This window comes from Coenobita brevimanus, chromosome 63 (genome assembly GCF_032717465.1).
Source record: "Coenobita brevimanus isolate Jiangsu-jjx chromosome 63, ASM3271746v2, whole genome shotgun sequence".
NCBI classification, from domain to species: domain Eukaryota; kingdom Metazoa; phylum Arthropoda; class Malacostraca; order Decapoda; family Coenobitidae; genus Coenobita; species Coenobita brevimanus.
In genome coordinates, this window is record NC_137016.1 from 30621538 (window position 1) to 30638560 (window position 17023).

The 17023-nt window shown below is 42.2% G+C and overlaps 1 protein-coding gene across 1 annotated transcript in view; it reads right to left on the bottom strand.

Moving 5' to 3' along the window:
• The window catches only part of nompC (no mechanoreceptor potential C), a 323022-nt gene that overhangs the window by 41263 nt on the left and 264736 nt on the right, over nucleotides 1–17023 (bottom strand). Inside the window, exons 7-15 of the mRNA XM_080275921.1 lie at nucleotides 12702–12807; nucleotides 10279–10449; nucleotides 9390–9514; nucleotides 8233–8326; nucleotides 7013–7224; nucleotides 5508–5630; nucleotides 3916–4053; nucleotides 2748–2834; nucleotides 1119–1295 (exon numbers count right to left, since the gene is read on the bottom strand). Of these exons, the coding sequence (XP_080132047.1) occupies nucleotides 1119–1295; nucleotides 2748–2834; nucleotides 3916–4053; nucleotides 5508–5630; nucleotides 7013–7224; nucleotides 8233–8326; nucleotides 9390–9514; nucleotides 10279–10449; nucleotides 12702–12807 (1233 nt within the window). The remainder of the gene's footprint in view (nucleotides 1–1118; nucleotides 1296–2747; nucleotides 2835–3915; nucleotides 4054–5507; nucleotides 5631–7012; nucleotides 7225–8232; nucleotides 8327–9389; nucleotides 9515–10278; nucleotides 10450–12701; nucleotides 12808–17023) is intronic.

Here is a 17023-nt window from a genome sequence, read left to right on the forward strand (position 1 = left end):
CTATTCGTAATTTGTTCACCAACACATACCTTTTTTTTTTTTCTCACTTTTCTTACCTTATAACACTTATCCCAATCCTTTTGTTTTCGTACCGATCTGTGTGTGTGTGTGTGTGTGTGTGTGTGTGTGTGTGTGTGTGTGTGTGTGTGTGTGTGTGTGTGTGTGTGTGTGTGTGTGTGTGTGTGTGTGTGTGTGTGTGTGTGTGTGTGTGTGTGTGTGTGTGTGTGTGTGTGTGTGTGTGTGTGTGTGTGTGTGTGTGTGTGTGTGTGTGTGTGTGTGTGTGTGTGTGTGTGTGTGTGTGTGTGTGTGTGTGTGTGTGTGTGTGTGTGTGTGTGTGTGTGTGTGTGTGTGTGTGTGTGTGTGTGTGTGTGTGTGTGTGTGTGTGTGTGTGTGTGTGTGTGTGTGTGTGTGTGTGTGTGTGTGTGTGTGTGTGTGTGTGTGTGTGTGTGTGTGTGTGTGTGTGTGTGTGTGTGTGTGTGAGTGTGTGTGTGTGTGTGTGTGTGTGTGTGTGTGTGTGTGTGTGTGTGTGTGTGTGTGTGTGTGTGTGTGTGTGTGTGTGTGTGTGTGTGTGTGTGTGTGTGTGTGTGTGTGTGTGTGTGTGTGTAACTAATTGTTTCTCATGTTATTTTAGATCAGTGTTTTACATCTCCAGTCTTATCTTCGTTGACTCACTCGCCTACATACCCCTGTTGACTTCCTCGTTTCCTTAGTCCTGTTGACCTACTCATTTACGTACCCATGTTGACTTACTAATTCTTATGCTCTGTTCATTTACTTACTTAACTTTGTTGACTTACTTTTTTTACATCCCTGTTTTTTTTACTCATTTTCATATCCTTGTTGACTATTACTTACCCGTAGTGCATTACTCATTAACTTGACTTACTCGTTAACGTACCCCTATTGTCTTCATCTGCTCATTGCCTTACTGATTTACATACCCCTGTGGACTTAATATTTACCTACTTTGGTTGACTTATTATTTACAGACCTCTAATGACATATTCATATACACTGTTTGCCTTACACATTTACATTCCCCAGCTGGTTTACGTTTGTCCTCATTTACATACCTTGTTGAACATGACACGTCTCACTCCCTGACCCGTCTCACTTACCAATTTGTACCCATGCTCGGCAGCCAGATGTAACGCTGCCTTTCCCTCACTGTCGAATACGTCCACCCTGGCGTTGTTGTCGAGCAGTGTCGATACTATGCCTTCGTGCCCTCTGTCCGCAGCGCAGAGGAGTGGGGACCAGCCTCGAGACGACTGCATGTTTACTAGCTTTTGGATCTGCGGACGGGAATGATTTTATTATTACATTTTTGTCGTTCCATCTATTTTTGTCCACGAGCATTTCTGCCTGTCTGTATTTGTCTATCTCCCATCTGTCTGTCAGTATCTAAATATCCCTCGAAAACCTACCTATATCTACATACCTATCTGTATGTCTGTCTATATATCTATCCATCTATCTTATTTTGCCTGCCTGTCCTAAGTTCTATTTGTCTAAATGTTTGTTTGTCTGTCTATAGGGATACCAGCCTCTCGATGGCTACCTCTTCACTATCCTCTGGATCTAGGGATGGAAGTGAGGGGTGCTAATTTGTCTATATTATTTCCGTTCTAAGTTCTGCAAATTTATCTGTACCTATTTTTCTATGTTTTTGTCTTCTTATCGGCTTCTCTGTCTCGGTTTGTCTATTGATGGGTGAGAGAACCAGCGTCTTGACGACTGTTTGTTCACAAAATTCTGGATCTGGGGTGGGTTTAAAGTTGCAAATTAAGTACCTGTCTGCATGCCAATATCTCTCTGTCTGTGTCTATCTGCCATAAGTTCTGTATGTCTGCTTGACGCAAAGAATTTCTGTTTGTTTGCTTTACTCTCTGTCTAGATATAAGTAGTGGAGGGGAGCAAGCATAGCAACGACTGCATGTTCACGAAGTTCTGAATCTGAGGTGGGACTGAGGGTTATAATTTGTCTGCTTGTCCATCTACCTGTCCGTTGTCCACCACACACACAGGAAAAAGGATGGGCTTCTTGAAAAGTGCATATTCATTATCTCCTGGGTCTGATGTGGGATTTTCTGTTTTCTTTCTATCCGTCCTAGCCTCTTTTAAAATGTCTGTCCGTCTGTCTGGCAATATGCATTATGAATACCAGCCTATCAGTGATTCTATGTTCAAGCATTTCTGAGTCGGGTGGGACGCTAGTTATGTGTGTCGTTCTTTCAGCCATTGAGGTCTGTTTTAACCGTCTCTACCAGTTTGTCTGTCTCCCTCCTGGTTTGACCGTCAAAATAGTGACTGAAAATACTGGATCACTTGGGTTTCTAGCACCACAAAACAAAATGTAAAATAAAAAAGGAGACGAAAACACTGCACACTATGTCCTTATGTTTCAGCTATGTCTTTACTTATGGCCCTCCCTTTGAATGAGGCCGTAGTGAAAATGAGACAGGTAAAAAAATATACAGTGACCTCTTTCCTGCAAGATTTTTTTTCCAAGCTGAACAAATCGTCTGGTGGAAGGAAGATAAAGGGGAAAATATTAATAGTCTTACCGGAAGGGTTAATGGCGAGTGTTTCTAATGGACTTTGCTTCTTATTCCTTCCGTGCGATAGGTATCTCCTAATTTAGATAAGATCGTTTCGTGGTACTAGGAGTAAAAAAAAATTATTGTGAAGTAATAGCTAGTTGTTGAAAAAAGAAAGAAAATAAAAAAGGAAATGAATATACTTACCTTCTCCGGGGGCGTAAACCTTAACATCTCATCCAGGATCTCTTCGTTGCCTGAGGTGGACACATAATGGATGGGAGTCTCCGAGGTCTGTGAAGGAAGGAGTCAGTGGTGAGAGAGAGAGAGAGAGAGAGAGAGAGAGAGAGAGAGAGAGATTTGATAAACAGAAGAGAAATTGAAGAACAGAAATATTAAGAAAAAAATAGAGGAAATACGACTGTAAGGTAGGATGTATTTTTCCCAGTTCATCAGTTTAACAAGAAAAATATATCAGGTAAAAGCAAAGATAATTCTGAAGTATTTAACCCTATATTTTCTGTGCGAAATTGTAACCTAATCTCAATGATTGTTTTCTTCAGTCTGAGCAAACTGAACGAACCAGAAATATACGGGTTTCAGAATAATCACCCTTATCGTACATATTGCGCATTAAAAAGTATATTGCGTTGTAAATGAAGGTGTGTGTGTGTGTGTGTGTGTGTGTGTGTGTGTGTGTGTGTGTGTGTGTGTGTGTGTGTGTGTGTGTGTGTGTGTGTGTGTGTGTGTGTGTGTGTGTGTGTGTGTGTGTGTGTGTGTGTGTGTGTGTGTGTGTGTGTGTGTGTGTGTGTGTGTGTGTGTGTGTGTGTGTGTGTGTGTGTGTGTGTGTGTGTGTGTGTGTGTGTGTGTGTGTGTGTGTGTGTGTGTGTGTGTGTGTGTGTGTGTGTGTGTGTGTGTGTGTGTGTGTGTGTGTGTGTGTGTGTGTGTGTGTGTGTGTGTGTGTGTGTGTGTGTGTGTGTGTGTGTGTGTGTGTGTGTGTGTGTGTGTGTGTGTGTGTGTGTGTGTGTGTGTGTGTGTGTGTGTGTGTGTGTGTGTGTGTGTGTGTGTGTGTGTGTGTGTGTGTGTGTGTGTGTGTGTGTGTGTGTGTGTGTGTGTGTGTGTGTGTGTGTGTGTGTGTGTGTGTGTGTGTGTGTGTGTGTGTGTGTGTGTGTGTGTGTGCGTGTGTGTGTGTGTGTGCGCGATCTTGTGTCAAACTCACTTTAATAAGACTTGTTAGGTACTAATTTTTGCTATTAGGTTTAGGGATACTGTTGTTGTTGTTGCTAAACCCCGGTATGTCTAGTCGAGCAGACCCATCGACAACAGTTAAGCAAATACATCTGCTCTCTCTCTCTCTCTCTCTCTTTCCACTCACCTTCGCAGTAACAACCATTAGTTGCGCTCCGTTGGTAATTAACAAGTGGGCCATCTCCTTATCATCACCTGCCTTGTACCCCGGCGTCTTCGAGTTCACTCTCGCAGCGTAGTGTAATGCAGTCTCCCCAAGGTTGTTCTGCGGTGGGGGGTTTAGGAAGGATTAGGAGGTTTAGGGGTGGAGGGTATAGGTGGGGGCTTAGAGGAAGTGAGCTTGGAGGGTTGGGGAATTGTGGGAGGGGAGGGAAAGGGGTAAGACTGAAAATGGTAAGGGAGTTGGGAGAGCTCAGGGGGCGGGGCATCTGGGGAAGACTGATGGGGGTGGGCGAGGAAGAGAGCATCTAGGGAATATTTAGGGGAGGGGGAGAAAGTATTTGTGATATATTAGTGGAAAGAGTTCGTGCTGGCGGAATCCTATCATTAAGTATTAGTAATAGTAATGTTTTAGTAGTAGTAGTACCATCATAGTCACCCTATACCAGGGTGTGATAAACTATGGGTGTACTGTATTTACTCAAAAAATATCACCACCTTACACTAACAGCATATATCTGATACCTTACTCTTCCACATTAACACTAATTCTCATTATCATAACTTATCAAACCCAGTAATGTGTTATTTGCAGCATCCATCCATGTAATCCTGTGTTGCCCCATGAGAAGCGTAGGAGCCCGGGGCTAGGCAAGTTGGTCCTGACATTTAAGATGAGAGTGACCTGCCTCAATCATCCCTGAGTGACATTGCGCGAGCAATAACTCAAACCGTTCCTTGGATATAAACCTTCACCGGCTCAATCCGATTGGACTGCCGCAGTTACCCACTAAACCACCAGGCGCCATAATTTGGTTATATGGTTACCACCCAGCGTAGTAAATGGTTTCCTGGTGTACAGGAAACCATTCGGCATGTCACTCAGTGTAGAGTCACGCACAGGCAGAAGGAATACGAAAGGGTGAAAGACAGACAAAAGAGAGAATGTAAAGTCACCCGTAGGCAGAAGGACGAGGAAATAATGAAGTAAAGAAAGAAGAAGAAGGAAAGAAAGAAGGAAGGAGAGGAAAGGGCAGACACCTGAGAGCAGCACTACATCGAGTGAGTGGATGGTGAGAGTCCCCATCTGCCACATACTCCAACTGATTACTTGGGTAATTGATGGTCAGGATAAAGGATTTTGCTTTTCGTTTGTTAAGAATTGACAAGAAATTAAAATCAGTTGCGTAACTCTAAATATCATTAGTCCAGAATGGTAGTTTATGATATACACATGACTTCAGCATATAATTTAATTATCAGTTTAGTAATGTTTTCAGTAAGAGCAATATTGCGTATTAATTATTATCGTAACTATCCATATGAACAGCAATAAATATCACGTGGTGGTAAATATCCACATTCTTACTGTTCATAATTCTCTCTCTCTCTCTCTCTCTTTCTCTCCCCTAATATATATATATATATATATATATATATATATATATTGCACAGTTATCTAGCTAAATCTTCCTGTCTGTCTATGTAACTATCTATCTATCACTTATCTTTCTGTCGCCATTCATTCATCCATCCATCCATTTATGTCTTGTCTCTCACTTTTGTATTGACAAGCTTGGATACCGCCTCCTGTCCGTTCCTCCTCTTCACGTGGTCTATCAGCATCTTGGCCGCCTCCAGTTGACACGACATGCAGGCCAGGTGAAGAGAAGTCTCCCCGCTCTGTCAAGTTAGGAGAGAATTACTAGTTTTACAGCGGGGGTTAGCGAGTTTCCCTATCGCTACTGTCCATACCCGTGCTTCCACCAATTGTTCACTTCTCGTTCCCTTTTAACCATTTAATCCTTCAACATAATGGACAACATTCCTCACAGTAATGCACCTTGCATCCATCCAGCCATTGTAAATGCTGAAACCTCTTATGATCTGAGTGCTTAAGGATATCCCAGTAATGCTTAAGGTCAACGTGCTTTTGCAGATCACGATCATTTTCATAAAGAGACGCTGGGAACTGATGCCTGCGAGTGCAACTTGTTCTCGAGATGAGGCTAGGGCTTATGTCCTCTGGAAGGTGGATGTGCGTAGGAAAAAAATGGGATATATTTGGTAGAAATGAATTGGGAAGGATATTAATAAGGAGAAAGATGTGCCTACGACTTTATCTTAGACTGCCGTACTCTGGTTGCTACTTGCGCGTGTTGAAGCTGCCGTTGTGATCCTTCGATAAAAAAAAAAAAGTATCGGCACCATTCCAGCGTAAGACATTGTGATACACCGTCTATGATTTACGGGAAATGACACGGATAGGCTATGTTGGAACTGCGGGAGTGACAGAGTTTTATAGTGATAACTAACCGCACACTTTCATAAGGTATCGCATTATAATGGGCATTGTGAATCTTTGTGATTTAAACCGGTGTCATACTTTATGCTGGAAGTTACCGTTCCCTTCTCTATTAAGCCTAAATTAACCTATCCTAACCAAACTTAACCTAATCTTAACCTAACCTTATCCTAGATCAACCTAACCTAAATAAACCTAAAGTAAACTAATTTCAATTCACGAAATGACAAATTTCACAATCTGCCTGTAACATACATATATATATTTATATATATCCATATATCCACCTATAGTTACCTACAGGTCGATAAAACATCCAACTATCTTCCTGACACATGTATTTCATATAATGTTGTTGATAAATGGCACAAAATTTGAGATAACATGCGGATACTTTCAAAATAGAAGCTAAACGGCCACTCGGCGCATGCGCACTGAGAGGAACGGTGACTTTCAGGATAAGTTAGTCCGTGCATACGACACCGGTATGCCAATATTATATGACTGAGCCAGAAACGAAGCATTTCACATCTTGTCCGACCCAGGATGCCGATACTGTTTTTTTTTTTTTTTTTTTTTTTTTTTTTTTAAATCGAGGATACAGTGAGGTGGATATACAGTAGTTAAGATGGTATGTATAGGAATAGAGGAGGTTGATATGTATAACAGCAGGGTATGGGTAGAGGAAGCGTATAGGAATAGAAGAGGTTGATATGTATAACAGAAGGATATGGGTATAAAAATTTGCCTGCTACTGTACCTTAGACTGTATGAGAGGCTTAGCGTTTTCGTCCTCGAGCAGCATCTTGAGTGTCTTCAGGTTGCCGTGGTGTCCGGCGAGGTGGAGGGGCGTCTGACCGTCGTCCTTGGGCAGGTTAGCATCGGCCCCTGACTTGAGTAGCATCTCGGCGCACTTCTCACCGTCCCTCACACGAGCGGCCAAGTGAAGCGCTGACTCCCTCGCAGCACCGCCTGGAAATATTAAAGACTGAATTTACAGAAAATGGGTTTAACCCGTTCAGTTCAGTGGCAGTTACATATCCCATTGTTTTTCCTTGGTGATGTTTTTCCTTTTTTAGCAACGCTAGGTGCCACGCCTCTTCCCTGTATTGCTGGGCCTAATGAAAAGAAAATTACAAGTACTTGAGCCTGTTATTCTTAAAAAAAAAAAAATAGTAATCATTAAACTATCATTTAAAGCTTTAAATATATTTTACGGCACAGCCGTTGGGGGAGTGGGGGAGACAGGATCGTCTCACAACACGATACGGGGTGAGTTCGTTTTGAACTTGCCTTGTAATCTGTTTGTTGCGTAAATCTTTTCTTGTAAGATACAACTTACACAGTTATTTATATATTCGATGCAAACTTTGAGATATATCATGCATTTGCTCGCAAATGTATGCCTCTTTGATGTATATTCTTGGTGCCACTAGGCGATAGTATTCTGATGAAACTCTTTGTACTGGGGAACTCAGATAAAGCTTTCATTAACCCGTTCTTTAAAAGAGGACTGCCATAGGATGAACTAAATCGTCCGGTCATCAAAAAAAATAAACTAAGAAAAAACGCAGCCGGATTTAAGACGTTAAAGAATGCAAAATACTTACCCGTCTACTTCGAAAAAATTTCCAAAACGCAATAAAATACACCGGAGAATGAAAACAAAAACTTATCCTGGTTAGTGGAATTAATAATGGTGCTGTGTGATGTTTTCGCTAATATGCTGTTATAATGCGTATTCCTGTCATTAGTTATATTAGCGCCACGGTAATTCAGGTACCTACATAATTTATCTCTTGAATTTGGGGAATTTTGGATATTAAACTCAGGTGGTTTTGTGTGTGTGTGTGTGTGTGTGTGTGTGTGTGTGTGTGTGTGTGTGTGTGTGTGTGTGTGTTTATTTCGTTTTGTTTGTTTGTTGAAGGAACAGTTCATATTCTAAAAAATATTGTTACTGTGAAAAATTGCAGAACATACCCTGCATGGTGAGGTTTGCGCCGTGACCCAACAAGGCCTCTACCATGGCTGGCTTCCCCGACTTCACCGCGATGTGCAAGGCGGAGAAACCGTCCTGGGGGGTTGGAAGGGGGTTAACAGGTACGGTAATTCCTAGGTGGGTTGGAAGGGGTTAGCAGGAGGTTGCGGATGGGTAGATAGGTCAAGAAAGCGGCTAGAGTAAGGAGGAGACAGCTGTGGAAGGGTGGGTGAGTCAAGGAGGAATTTGGAGTAAGGAGGAAGTTGTAAAAATGGTGGAAGAGTGGAAGGAAGTGTTTAGAATAAGGAAGTAATTGCGAAGAACAGGGTGGGTTCAGAACGCTTTTTCAGAGTAAGGAAGAGATAGTTACTGAAGTGTTAAGAAGAAATTTCCAGCAAGGAAAGGGGTGAGGAGGTTATTGTGGGAATGAGGTAAGTGGAGTAATAAAATGGGTAAGAAAAGGGAATAAAGAGGTAGTTGCGAAGAAGGTTAAGAAAGTGCTTGGAGCATAAATGGATGCGAAGAGGTCGTTGTACAGTTTGAGGAGGTACTGATACTGAAACACTTACTCAAGAATCAGTCTACTTATAAATATGTAATAATCTGTCGGCTCACAAAGTTAATTAACAATTTTAGTGTGAATATGCAAGAAACTTTTTTTTTTTTACAACCAGTCCAGTTTCCATAATAAAAAAATTACTTTTACTCTTTTGCTGTTCATATGAAAAATTAAGCAGTAGGTTGTGCTTTCTAGGAGTGATCTACGTAGTTAGAGTATATGTACCTGAATTTTCACTGTCTACTAGTAAAGTAGGTGGGATGATTAATGAAAAATGAAAAATGTCATGCATTAGCTTGGGTTGCCTTGATCAGCTTGAAGTGCGTACATTAGAAAGACAATTTTTTTTTTCTTTTTTTTTTTTCGTGTACGAGGAGAGCGACAGGTGGTCTGGTAGTTAGATCGCCCCATTCTCAGTAACAGCCTCTCAAAAGTTCGACTCCAAAACGGTAAATGGAGGCTTTTCGACCATGCAATGCCATTAGGGGAAGTAGGAGGATCATCTAGCTGGACTACGGTAGCCTAGCCTCGGGCACCTACACATCAGAGAGTATAATATGGGATTTTTTTTTTTTTGGGGGGGGAGGGAGGGTGACTTACATTGGTGGTAACGTCGACATGCTCGCCCTTGTGCAGGATAGCGTTCACGACTCCTACGTGGCCTCGCTGTGCTGCTGTGTGGATGCAGCGGGCACCCATCTTGTTGGGCATGTGCAGAGGAACACCTGAGGAAGATATGTGATTCAGCTCTGCTGCTCCACCAGTATGTTAGGGAGAGAGAGAGAGAGAGAGACAGAGAGAGAGACAGAGAGAGAGAGAGACAGACAGAGACAGACAGACAGAAAACGGTTTTTGTGTGTGTGTGTGGGGGGGGGTGCGCGCGCGCGGCCGTGCCCGTGCTTGCGTGGAGTATGCCCATGTTCCATATACAGAAAATGGGGATTGTGTGTAATTCACCGGGTCGGTCATTATCACTTGATGGTCGTGATCGTGTGTGTGTGTGTGTGTGTGTGGGTGGGTGTGGGTGTGCGCGCGCGCGGGCGCGCCCGTGTGTGCGTGGAGTATGCCCATGTTCCATATACAGAAAATGGGGATCCAAAACTGAAGGCATGCAAGTTATATCTTGCAATGAAAGTCGTGTAAAGCAATGCCAAAGTCAAGATCACTTCACCTGCTTGGTCATTTATACAACGTTTACTTTCCAGTGTAAATAAAAGTATAACCATGAAAAAATAACTAAAAACCAATTACGACCCACATGAAAGACATTACATTTTTTCATGCACAGCAAATTACATTATATTTCAACGTAAGACTGCGTTACCTTTATTGAATCTAGGTTAGCAAGTTTCGAGAAAATTTTTCAACTGGAAGAATAATCTATTTGTGTTCAGTCGACTTAACTGAGTAAAGGTGTCCGTCCTAGAGTTTGGAAAAAAACGTACCCAGATATTTAAACTGTGAATATGTTACTGTCACCACCACCAACCTTTTCTAAGGAAGGCCATGACCGTGTCGGGGTGACCGTGCAGCGAGGCGATGTGGACCAACGTGGAGCCGTCCTTGGTGCGGTCCATCACGTTGGCCTTGAACTTCTCCGCCAGGAGGTCTACGACGGTCGTGAACCCGTGCTCTGCCGCCACGTGGATGGGGGTGCGGTCTGGCATGGGAGGGGAGAGGAGGAAGGGGGAAAGAATTAGTGGGCGGGGAGGGGGACGAGTTAGTGGCAAGGGAGCGGGTGGCTGCGAGGGGTAGAGTAAAGGCTGGGGAGGGGTGGTGTGGTGGCGGGGAGGCAGGGGTAGAGGGGCAGGGGAGTTGAGGGGGAGGCGAGGAAAGGGTGGAGGTAAGGGGTCGGGGGACTTGAGAGGGTAGGGGAGCGTTAGTGAGCGTCTGCGAGGAACTGGGCACGAGGACAAGGAAGGGGAGGGTAAAGAGGATAAAATGTAACTGCAGGAAAAACTATCTATGGTATTATTTTACTTGTGAATTTATTTATTTTTTTTCATGTAGTAGGTAGTATTTCCTCTTGGACATTTCCTTCCCTAATTTTAAGTAGTATTGTGATGAAAATGGTCAAAAAAATTCAGATAACACCAAACATAATATATGTAGTATTTTAATAAAATGCCAATGAGAGTCCACAAGTAAAATTTTACCCTTTCAGTTATATTCAATAAAGAATTATTTCTAGCTCATCACAAAGATTCGTTACACTGCTAAAGTCTCTCTCATAAATTAATTAGTTATCACATGATATTTTTAAAACAAATTCAGTTTTTCATATGTATATTCCAGCTGGCCTACTAACCCTGAGATCTACGCTGTCACATTTTTCAAGTGCAAAAAGAAAATAATTGTACCTGAAGCCTCTGTAAATACTACGCAAGGTAATAACTGGCCATTAAAACCACTTAGCAAATTACATCTGTCACATGACTAGGCCTTAAACTATTGAGTCATCCATTATGGGACTGTTTCCATTAGCTGAATAAAATAGCCAGTAGATAACAGGATATTAAAAAAGTAATCATGCCGGAAAAGTTAACTAGTCATTAAAGCAACTAAACATAATACATGTGTCAAACTCAGTACTGTTGCTGACTTCGCTCTATATTGTAGGACGCATGCTGATTACTGCTAGCAACCATTGGTGTCCCTTGTAAATTAGAGCCTTGTCTTCCCCTTTGCAGTTTAAGTTTTAAGCATAAAGCTCTAAGGTTACATATATTTTATTTTATTCTTGGTATATTCACAAGAAATCAGTCAGTTTAGGGGAGAGTTTTAGAAATCATAGGGTTATATATATATCCCTATTAAGTACGAGAGGTCTATCATAAGTAAAATATAGTCGTCTGATAGTAGAAAAAATAAACTAAAAAACGATCATCACTCAATCTCATTGGGTATCAAATTTTGAACGCTACTAATTCGAGATTCATCAGCTTCCTGAAGTGTCCGTGACAGAGGTGGAGATACTGATCACTCAACGAACTTATGACCAAACGGCACTCACTGATATTGTCATATTCACCGAACATCGTACATTCACCAGACCTGCCACATCAACACTCACTAGTCTTATTAACTCAATGAATTCACAGCACTCACTCACCAAACTGCAAACACACACTAATCTTGTTACGAGCTGGCGAGCGCAGCGCGTGAATCGAGCAAGCGTAGCGTAGCGATGTTTACGTTCAGCCGAGAAATGAGGGGCCTGACACGACCCGGCCTGGCCCGAAAGGACACGGCCCGACCGCGATGGTCTTTAGAGGCAAGTAACTTTTCTACTATGTGAGATGGAGAAGAGATTCTTTCAGCAGGTAGTAGATAAATTCAATAAATTTTGTGTTTGGATATACAGGTATATTTACTCATGAAACAAACAAACAGACAAAAAACTTGGAATCCCAGCTTTCCAAGGGAATGTACCAAGGGCTTCAGTTGACATGCTCCACTATGAAACTGATTAAAAAAAAAAAAATGATTTCCTGTTGTAACACTGTTTTCTTTTATGAATCCTAGCAATTAAATGCCGAATATTACGCTCATAATTTTACAGGAACTTTTTTCCTACGTTTAGGAGGCGAAATCAACAAGGGTGTGTGTGAGATAGAAGAAAACGTGTCAAAGTAAATATTTTAGCTCAGTTATTCTTCTGTTATTGTTCAGCTACCTCACCAGAGACTATGAAAGTTTATATCAACATGAAATCATGATGACAGGAGTATGTACAAACGCTCGCTCACTCGTCACGCACTCACAAGGCGCACTTTACTGGCTATAACCACCGATTTCATTCACCAAACCAGCTTTATAAGTACTTACAGAATTTGTTGTACTCACCATGCCTGCGTAATCAGCACTTACCAAGCCTATTATGCCTTACAAACCTGCTTTATTAACACTCACCGAACTTGTCCATTATGTTTGGGTTGGCGTGAACACCAAAGAAGTATTTGACTGTGTGTTCGTCTCCCTCTTCGGCTGATACGTGGAGGGGTGTCTGTCCGGCCGCCTGTGGAATGAAGTGGGAGTTAGCTTGTGGGGTTGTGGGTGAATGGAGTTGTGGGTAGATGGGGTTGTGGGTGGATAGGGTTGTGGGTGGATAGGGTTGTGGGTAGATGGGGTTGTGAGTTGATGGGGTTGTGAGTAGGTGGGGTTAGATAGGGCAGTGACTGGGCGAGGATGTGAGTTGGATTGTGCTGGAGCTGTGGGTGGGAATGTTGTAGGTGGGAGTTAGTGGGCTGGGACTGTGTGTGTGGGGTGTATGTGGAGGGTGTAGATGTAGGTGCAGGTGGAGGGTTGCGATTGGTTGGGACTGTGAGTGAGGTTGTCGGTGGGTGTAAATATGTCACTTTGTAGACAGTGGGAGGGTGTTGTGTTCTTATTTAACTGTATTTTAAAGAACTGAGTCAGACTTGTACGGCCCCATCTTGTGTTACTACTTTGTCACACATTTTCCATATGTTTGTGAGTGTTTAAGGCTCACACGGTTTCAGTTTGTAGCAGGTGGCATGAATCTCCTTACTGAAAAATCGTATTTTCTTATCCACTTCAGTTCCATGACGTATTGTTCACTATATTATTCCTCCCACCAGGCGACTTTACTCAGCTTAGGAAGAGAAGTCTCGTAGTGGAGAAGTTAATAAAGGCTAAATGCAACTCCTTCAGTACGAAATGTCTCCACTTAGCTGAACGAAATTGTTTAACAGTTGCAAGAATAAAGCGAAATTATGTCTGTGAGAGGAAAGGCTTAAATCTTAATCACCCCTTTATTTGGTGCAAATTCTGGCTTTGTCCTCATGACCATTAGTTTACATGAATGTAGGAGCATGTGATTATTGTAATATGGGAAGGAGTCAGTGGTCAAGCTATGGAAAGAAAAGCTCGTGGGTGATACGCTGGTTGATGTGTGTGAGGGTATTAATAAATGGGACGTATTCTTGTCGGTTGTGGAAGCTCCCTATCACCTTCTCCTAGGCGATTCACTTTTTATTTTATTTTATTCCTCCTTACTATTTTCTGCTGCGGTACATTAATCCTTCCAATATCCCCATACTCTGCATAAACAACGTACTAAAGGATAGCAACCACTCATATCTAAAAATAAATCGCTCAGGGAGAGGTGTTAGCGAGCTTCCTTAACCTGCGAGAATACGAGGCTATGAGCGTTATTTGGGAGTGAAGGTATTCAGCGGCATAGGAACCTTCCCAGCACCTCGTCCTTAGCAGTATATTTTGCATATTTCGCCCTAGCATTCTCTTCTGTATCATTAAAATAATTTTTACATCGACATAATTTGCATCCGTGAAATTGGGGAGCATATTGAGATGCAATGTGAAGAATAAGTCTTTAAGAATGTGGTGTTACGGAATCTCCAAAGCCACATAGAATTCCGCCCTTAATGTGAATGTGTGAGAGTAAGTGGGAGCGAGTTGAATGATGTACTGGGAATGAGGGTGGATGGTGTGTGTGTGTGTGTGTGTGTGTGTGTGTGTGTGTGTGTGTGTCACATGTATTGCAAGTGGCCTTATGGATGTGTCAGTGAGAATTAGTTAACCTTTTCACTTCCAGGGGTCTCTCATGAACTTAGTAAAATCATCTGTCTGTATCCTGGTGCTGATAGAGTTACTGTAGTGCTGTGTGTGGGTGTTGAAGGGGAGTACGTTGATGAATTAAGCTGCTTATGGGTGTTAGGGTGGGTTTGTGAATAAGTCAGTAGGTGTACTGTGGGTATTGTGGCGGGTAAGTGGGTGGGAATCAAAGGAAGCAGTGTGGATGTTGGGGTGAGTGTGTGGATGGGAACCAGTGGGTGTAGTGAGGGTGTTAGGATGGGCATATGGGTGGGAATCAGTGGGTGTACTGTGGATGTTCGGGTGAGTATATGGGTGGGTGTCAACGGATGTAGTGTGGGTGTCAGGATGGGCATATGGGTGGGAAACAATGGGTGTTGTGAGGGTGTTAGGATGGGCATATGGGTGGGAATCAGTGGATGTGATGTGGGTATGTGGGTGGGAATCCATGGATGTAGTGAGGGTATTGAGGTCGGTATGTGGGTGGGAATCAGTGGGTGTGGTGTGGGTGTTAGGGTGGGTATTTGGGCAGGAAATGGTGGGTGTAGTGTGGGTGTCGAGGTGGCTTCATGGGTGGGACGTAATATTCTAGTTTAATCTTGCAACAACCAAACGATTTTATTCAGCTCAGTACAGCCCTCTAGTCGTGAGGGGAGAGGGGGGAGGCTTCACGAATCTTCTCCAGTTCGAAAGTAGTCTCTCAAACTGAATGGAATCGTCTGAAGATGTGATGAATAGCAGAACGTCAGTCCTCGGGTTGAAGTGATTGAAATAAGGGAGTATAATAGGAAACAGTACACGTATTGATATTTTTTTAATCTTGACTCATTGTGCGTACGATGCATGGTCAACATTGAGTATGGATGAGTAAGTGAATTAATTTAAGGCTATGAGTGTGAGGAAAATAATTGATATACCGGGATAATACGACTTGTGAATGAGTAAATGTATAATAAGTATGGTTGAATTAAGTGAATCGGTGATGGCTATGAATACAATGGAAGTTATTCATATAATTTACATTGTATGACGACTCCTGTGAAAATGAAAAATAGTATAAATATTTTCTTGAGCTAATAATTCTCGTCTGATACTTATTAGTCGGATTATCTCAAGTTAGTAGACAACGATTAAAGAACTGCGGTGATAAATTCTACATAAGCCTCTAGTTAGTTAATTTGGCCCTCCTTTATGAAACTCCACAGTATAAGCCGTAATTAAAAATCCGTAGCTGAATTCTAGCTGATATTAGTCGGTGTCGGTGACTCGTAAATAAGGAGGAGCTTAAGCCCTTGAGTGAGAGGACGTCATATGCATTTAATTCTTGCTGATACCGGATGATTTCACCCAGCTTAGGTTAGCACCCTGGTAGTGAAGGGGAAGTTGGTAACAGACGATTTTAATTAACTGGAGAGAGTAGTGAAGGGATTGGTAATACGCAACGATATTATTCAGACATCTCCAGTATAAGAACGATTCTCCTAAATATAATAAAATCGTCCGGTGGTAGCAAGAATAAACTAGGAGACTCTATCGTGGTACTGCAGAAGTAAATTTATCTCACTCTTACCCGTGCACTTAGTACAAGCCAACTCCTTTACTACGTAGGCTACTTTTCTGCGTTACATTTTACATAGATCACATTCAAACATTTACATTCAGCGTAGGAAGGACCTCTGCTACAACCAATTAAGGTCTTATCATATCTTTCCAGTTCGAAGTAAAACAGTCTGGTGGTAGAAAGAATAAAAAAATGACGCTGTGTGGTTGCAGTGGTTTGCCCAGATCCAAGCATAAAACTGTTATGGTAGTAAGATTTAAGACAGAAAAGATGAGCTCTTGGTGAATGGGCCAGCCCAGTTCAGGCCATTTAGCGTACTGCAGTAGCCCTTGCAAATTAACTGGGGAGACTTTATTGTGTAGTGGATACCGGTGATTAAAGCAGGGAAGGAACCACTCACTTGATTGGCCCCGCTGGGTGTGGCCGCGTAGGAGGTAAACTCGGCTCACGTTACGCAGTTTGAGCCTCACCAGTTTTAATTACAGCGTCACTAACCTCAGCGCTTGAATGACTGCAGTACCTTGAGATCTTAGGGCACTAAAAAACTATAACACCGTTTACGCTTGTGGTTTAGCAAAAATAATTACGTTACTGGTTTTGGTATCTGTTTTCTTTTAAGATATACAGATACAGAAACCGACCCAGTTTTGGGAATGCTAAAGTAAATTAAAATTGGTATTATTATTTAATTTATTTATTGCAAAAAACACAAGTTAGCAGTTTCTAGCATTGTGAAAGTAAATGTGGATAATAACTCTGCTTGAAATATACACAACCATACATAAAAGTATTGTTTTCGGGCAATTTCACACTAATATATAGATACATTGTCTAATCATTAATATTTGTTGAAACATACTAAAATTCATAAAACTGTTCACACACACACACACACACACACACACACACACACACACACACACACACACACACATTTTCTGTGCATGCGTGTGTTGTGCATGTTCATGTGTGCATGTCTGTGATTTGTGGGTGTTCGTGTGTGCATGCGCGTGTGTTGTGTTCGTGTGTGCATGTGTGTTTTGTGCGTGTTCGTGTGTGCATGTGTTTTGTGCGTGTTCGTGTGTGTATGTGTGTT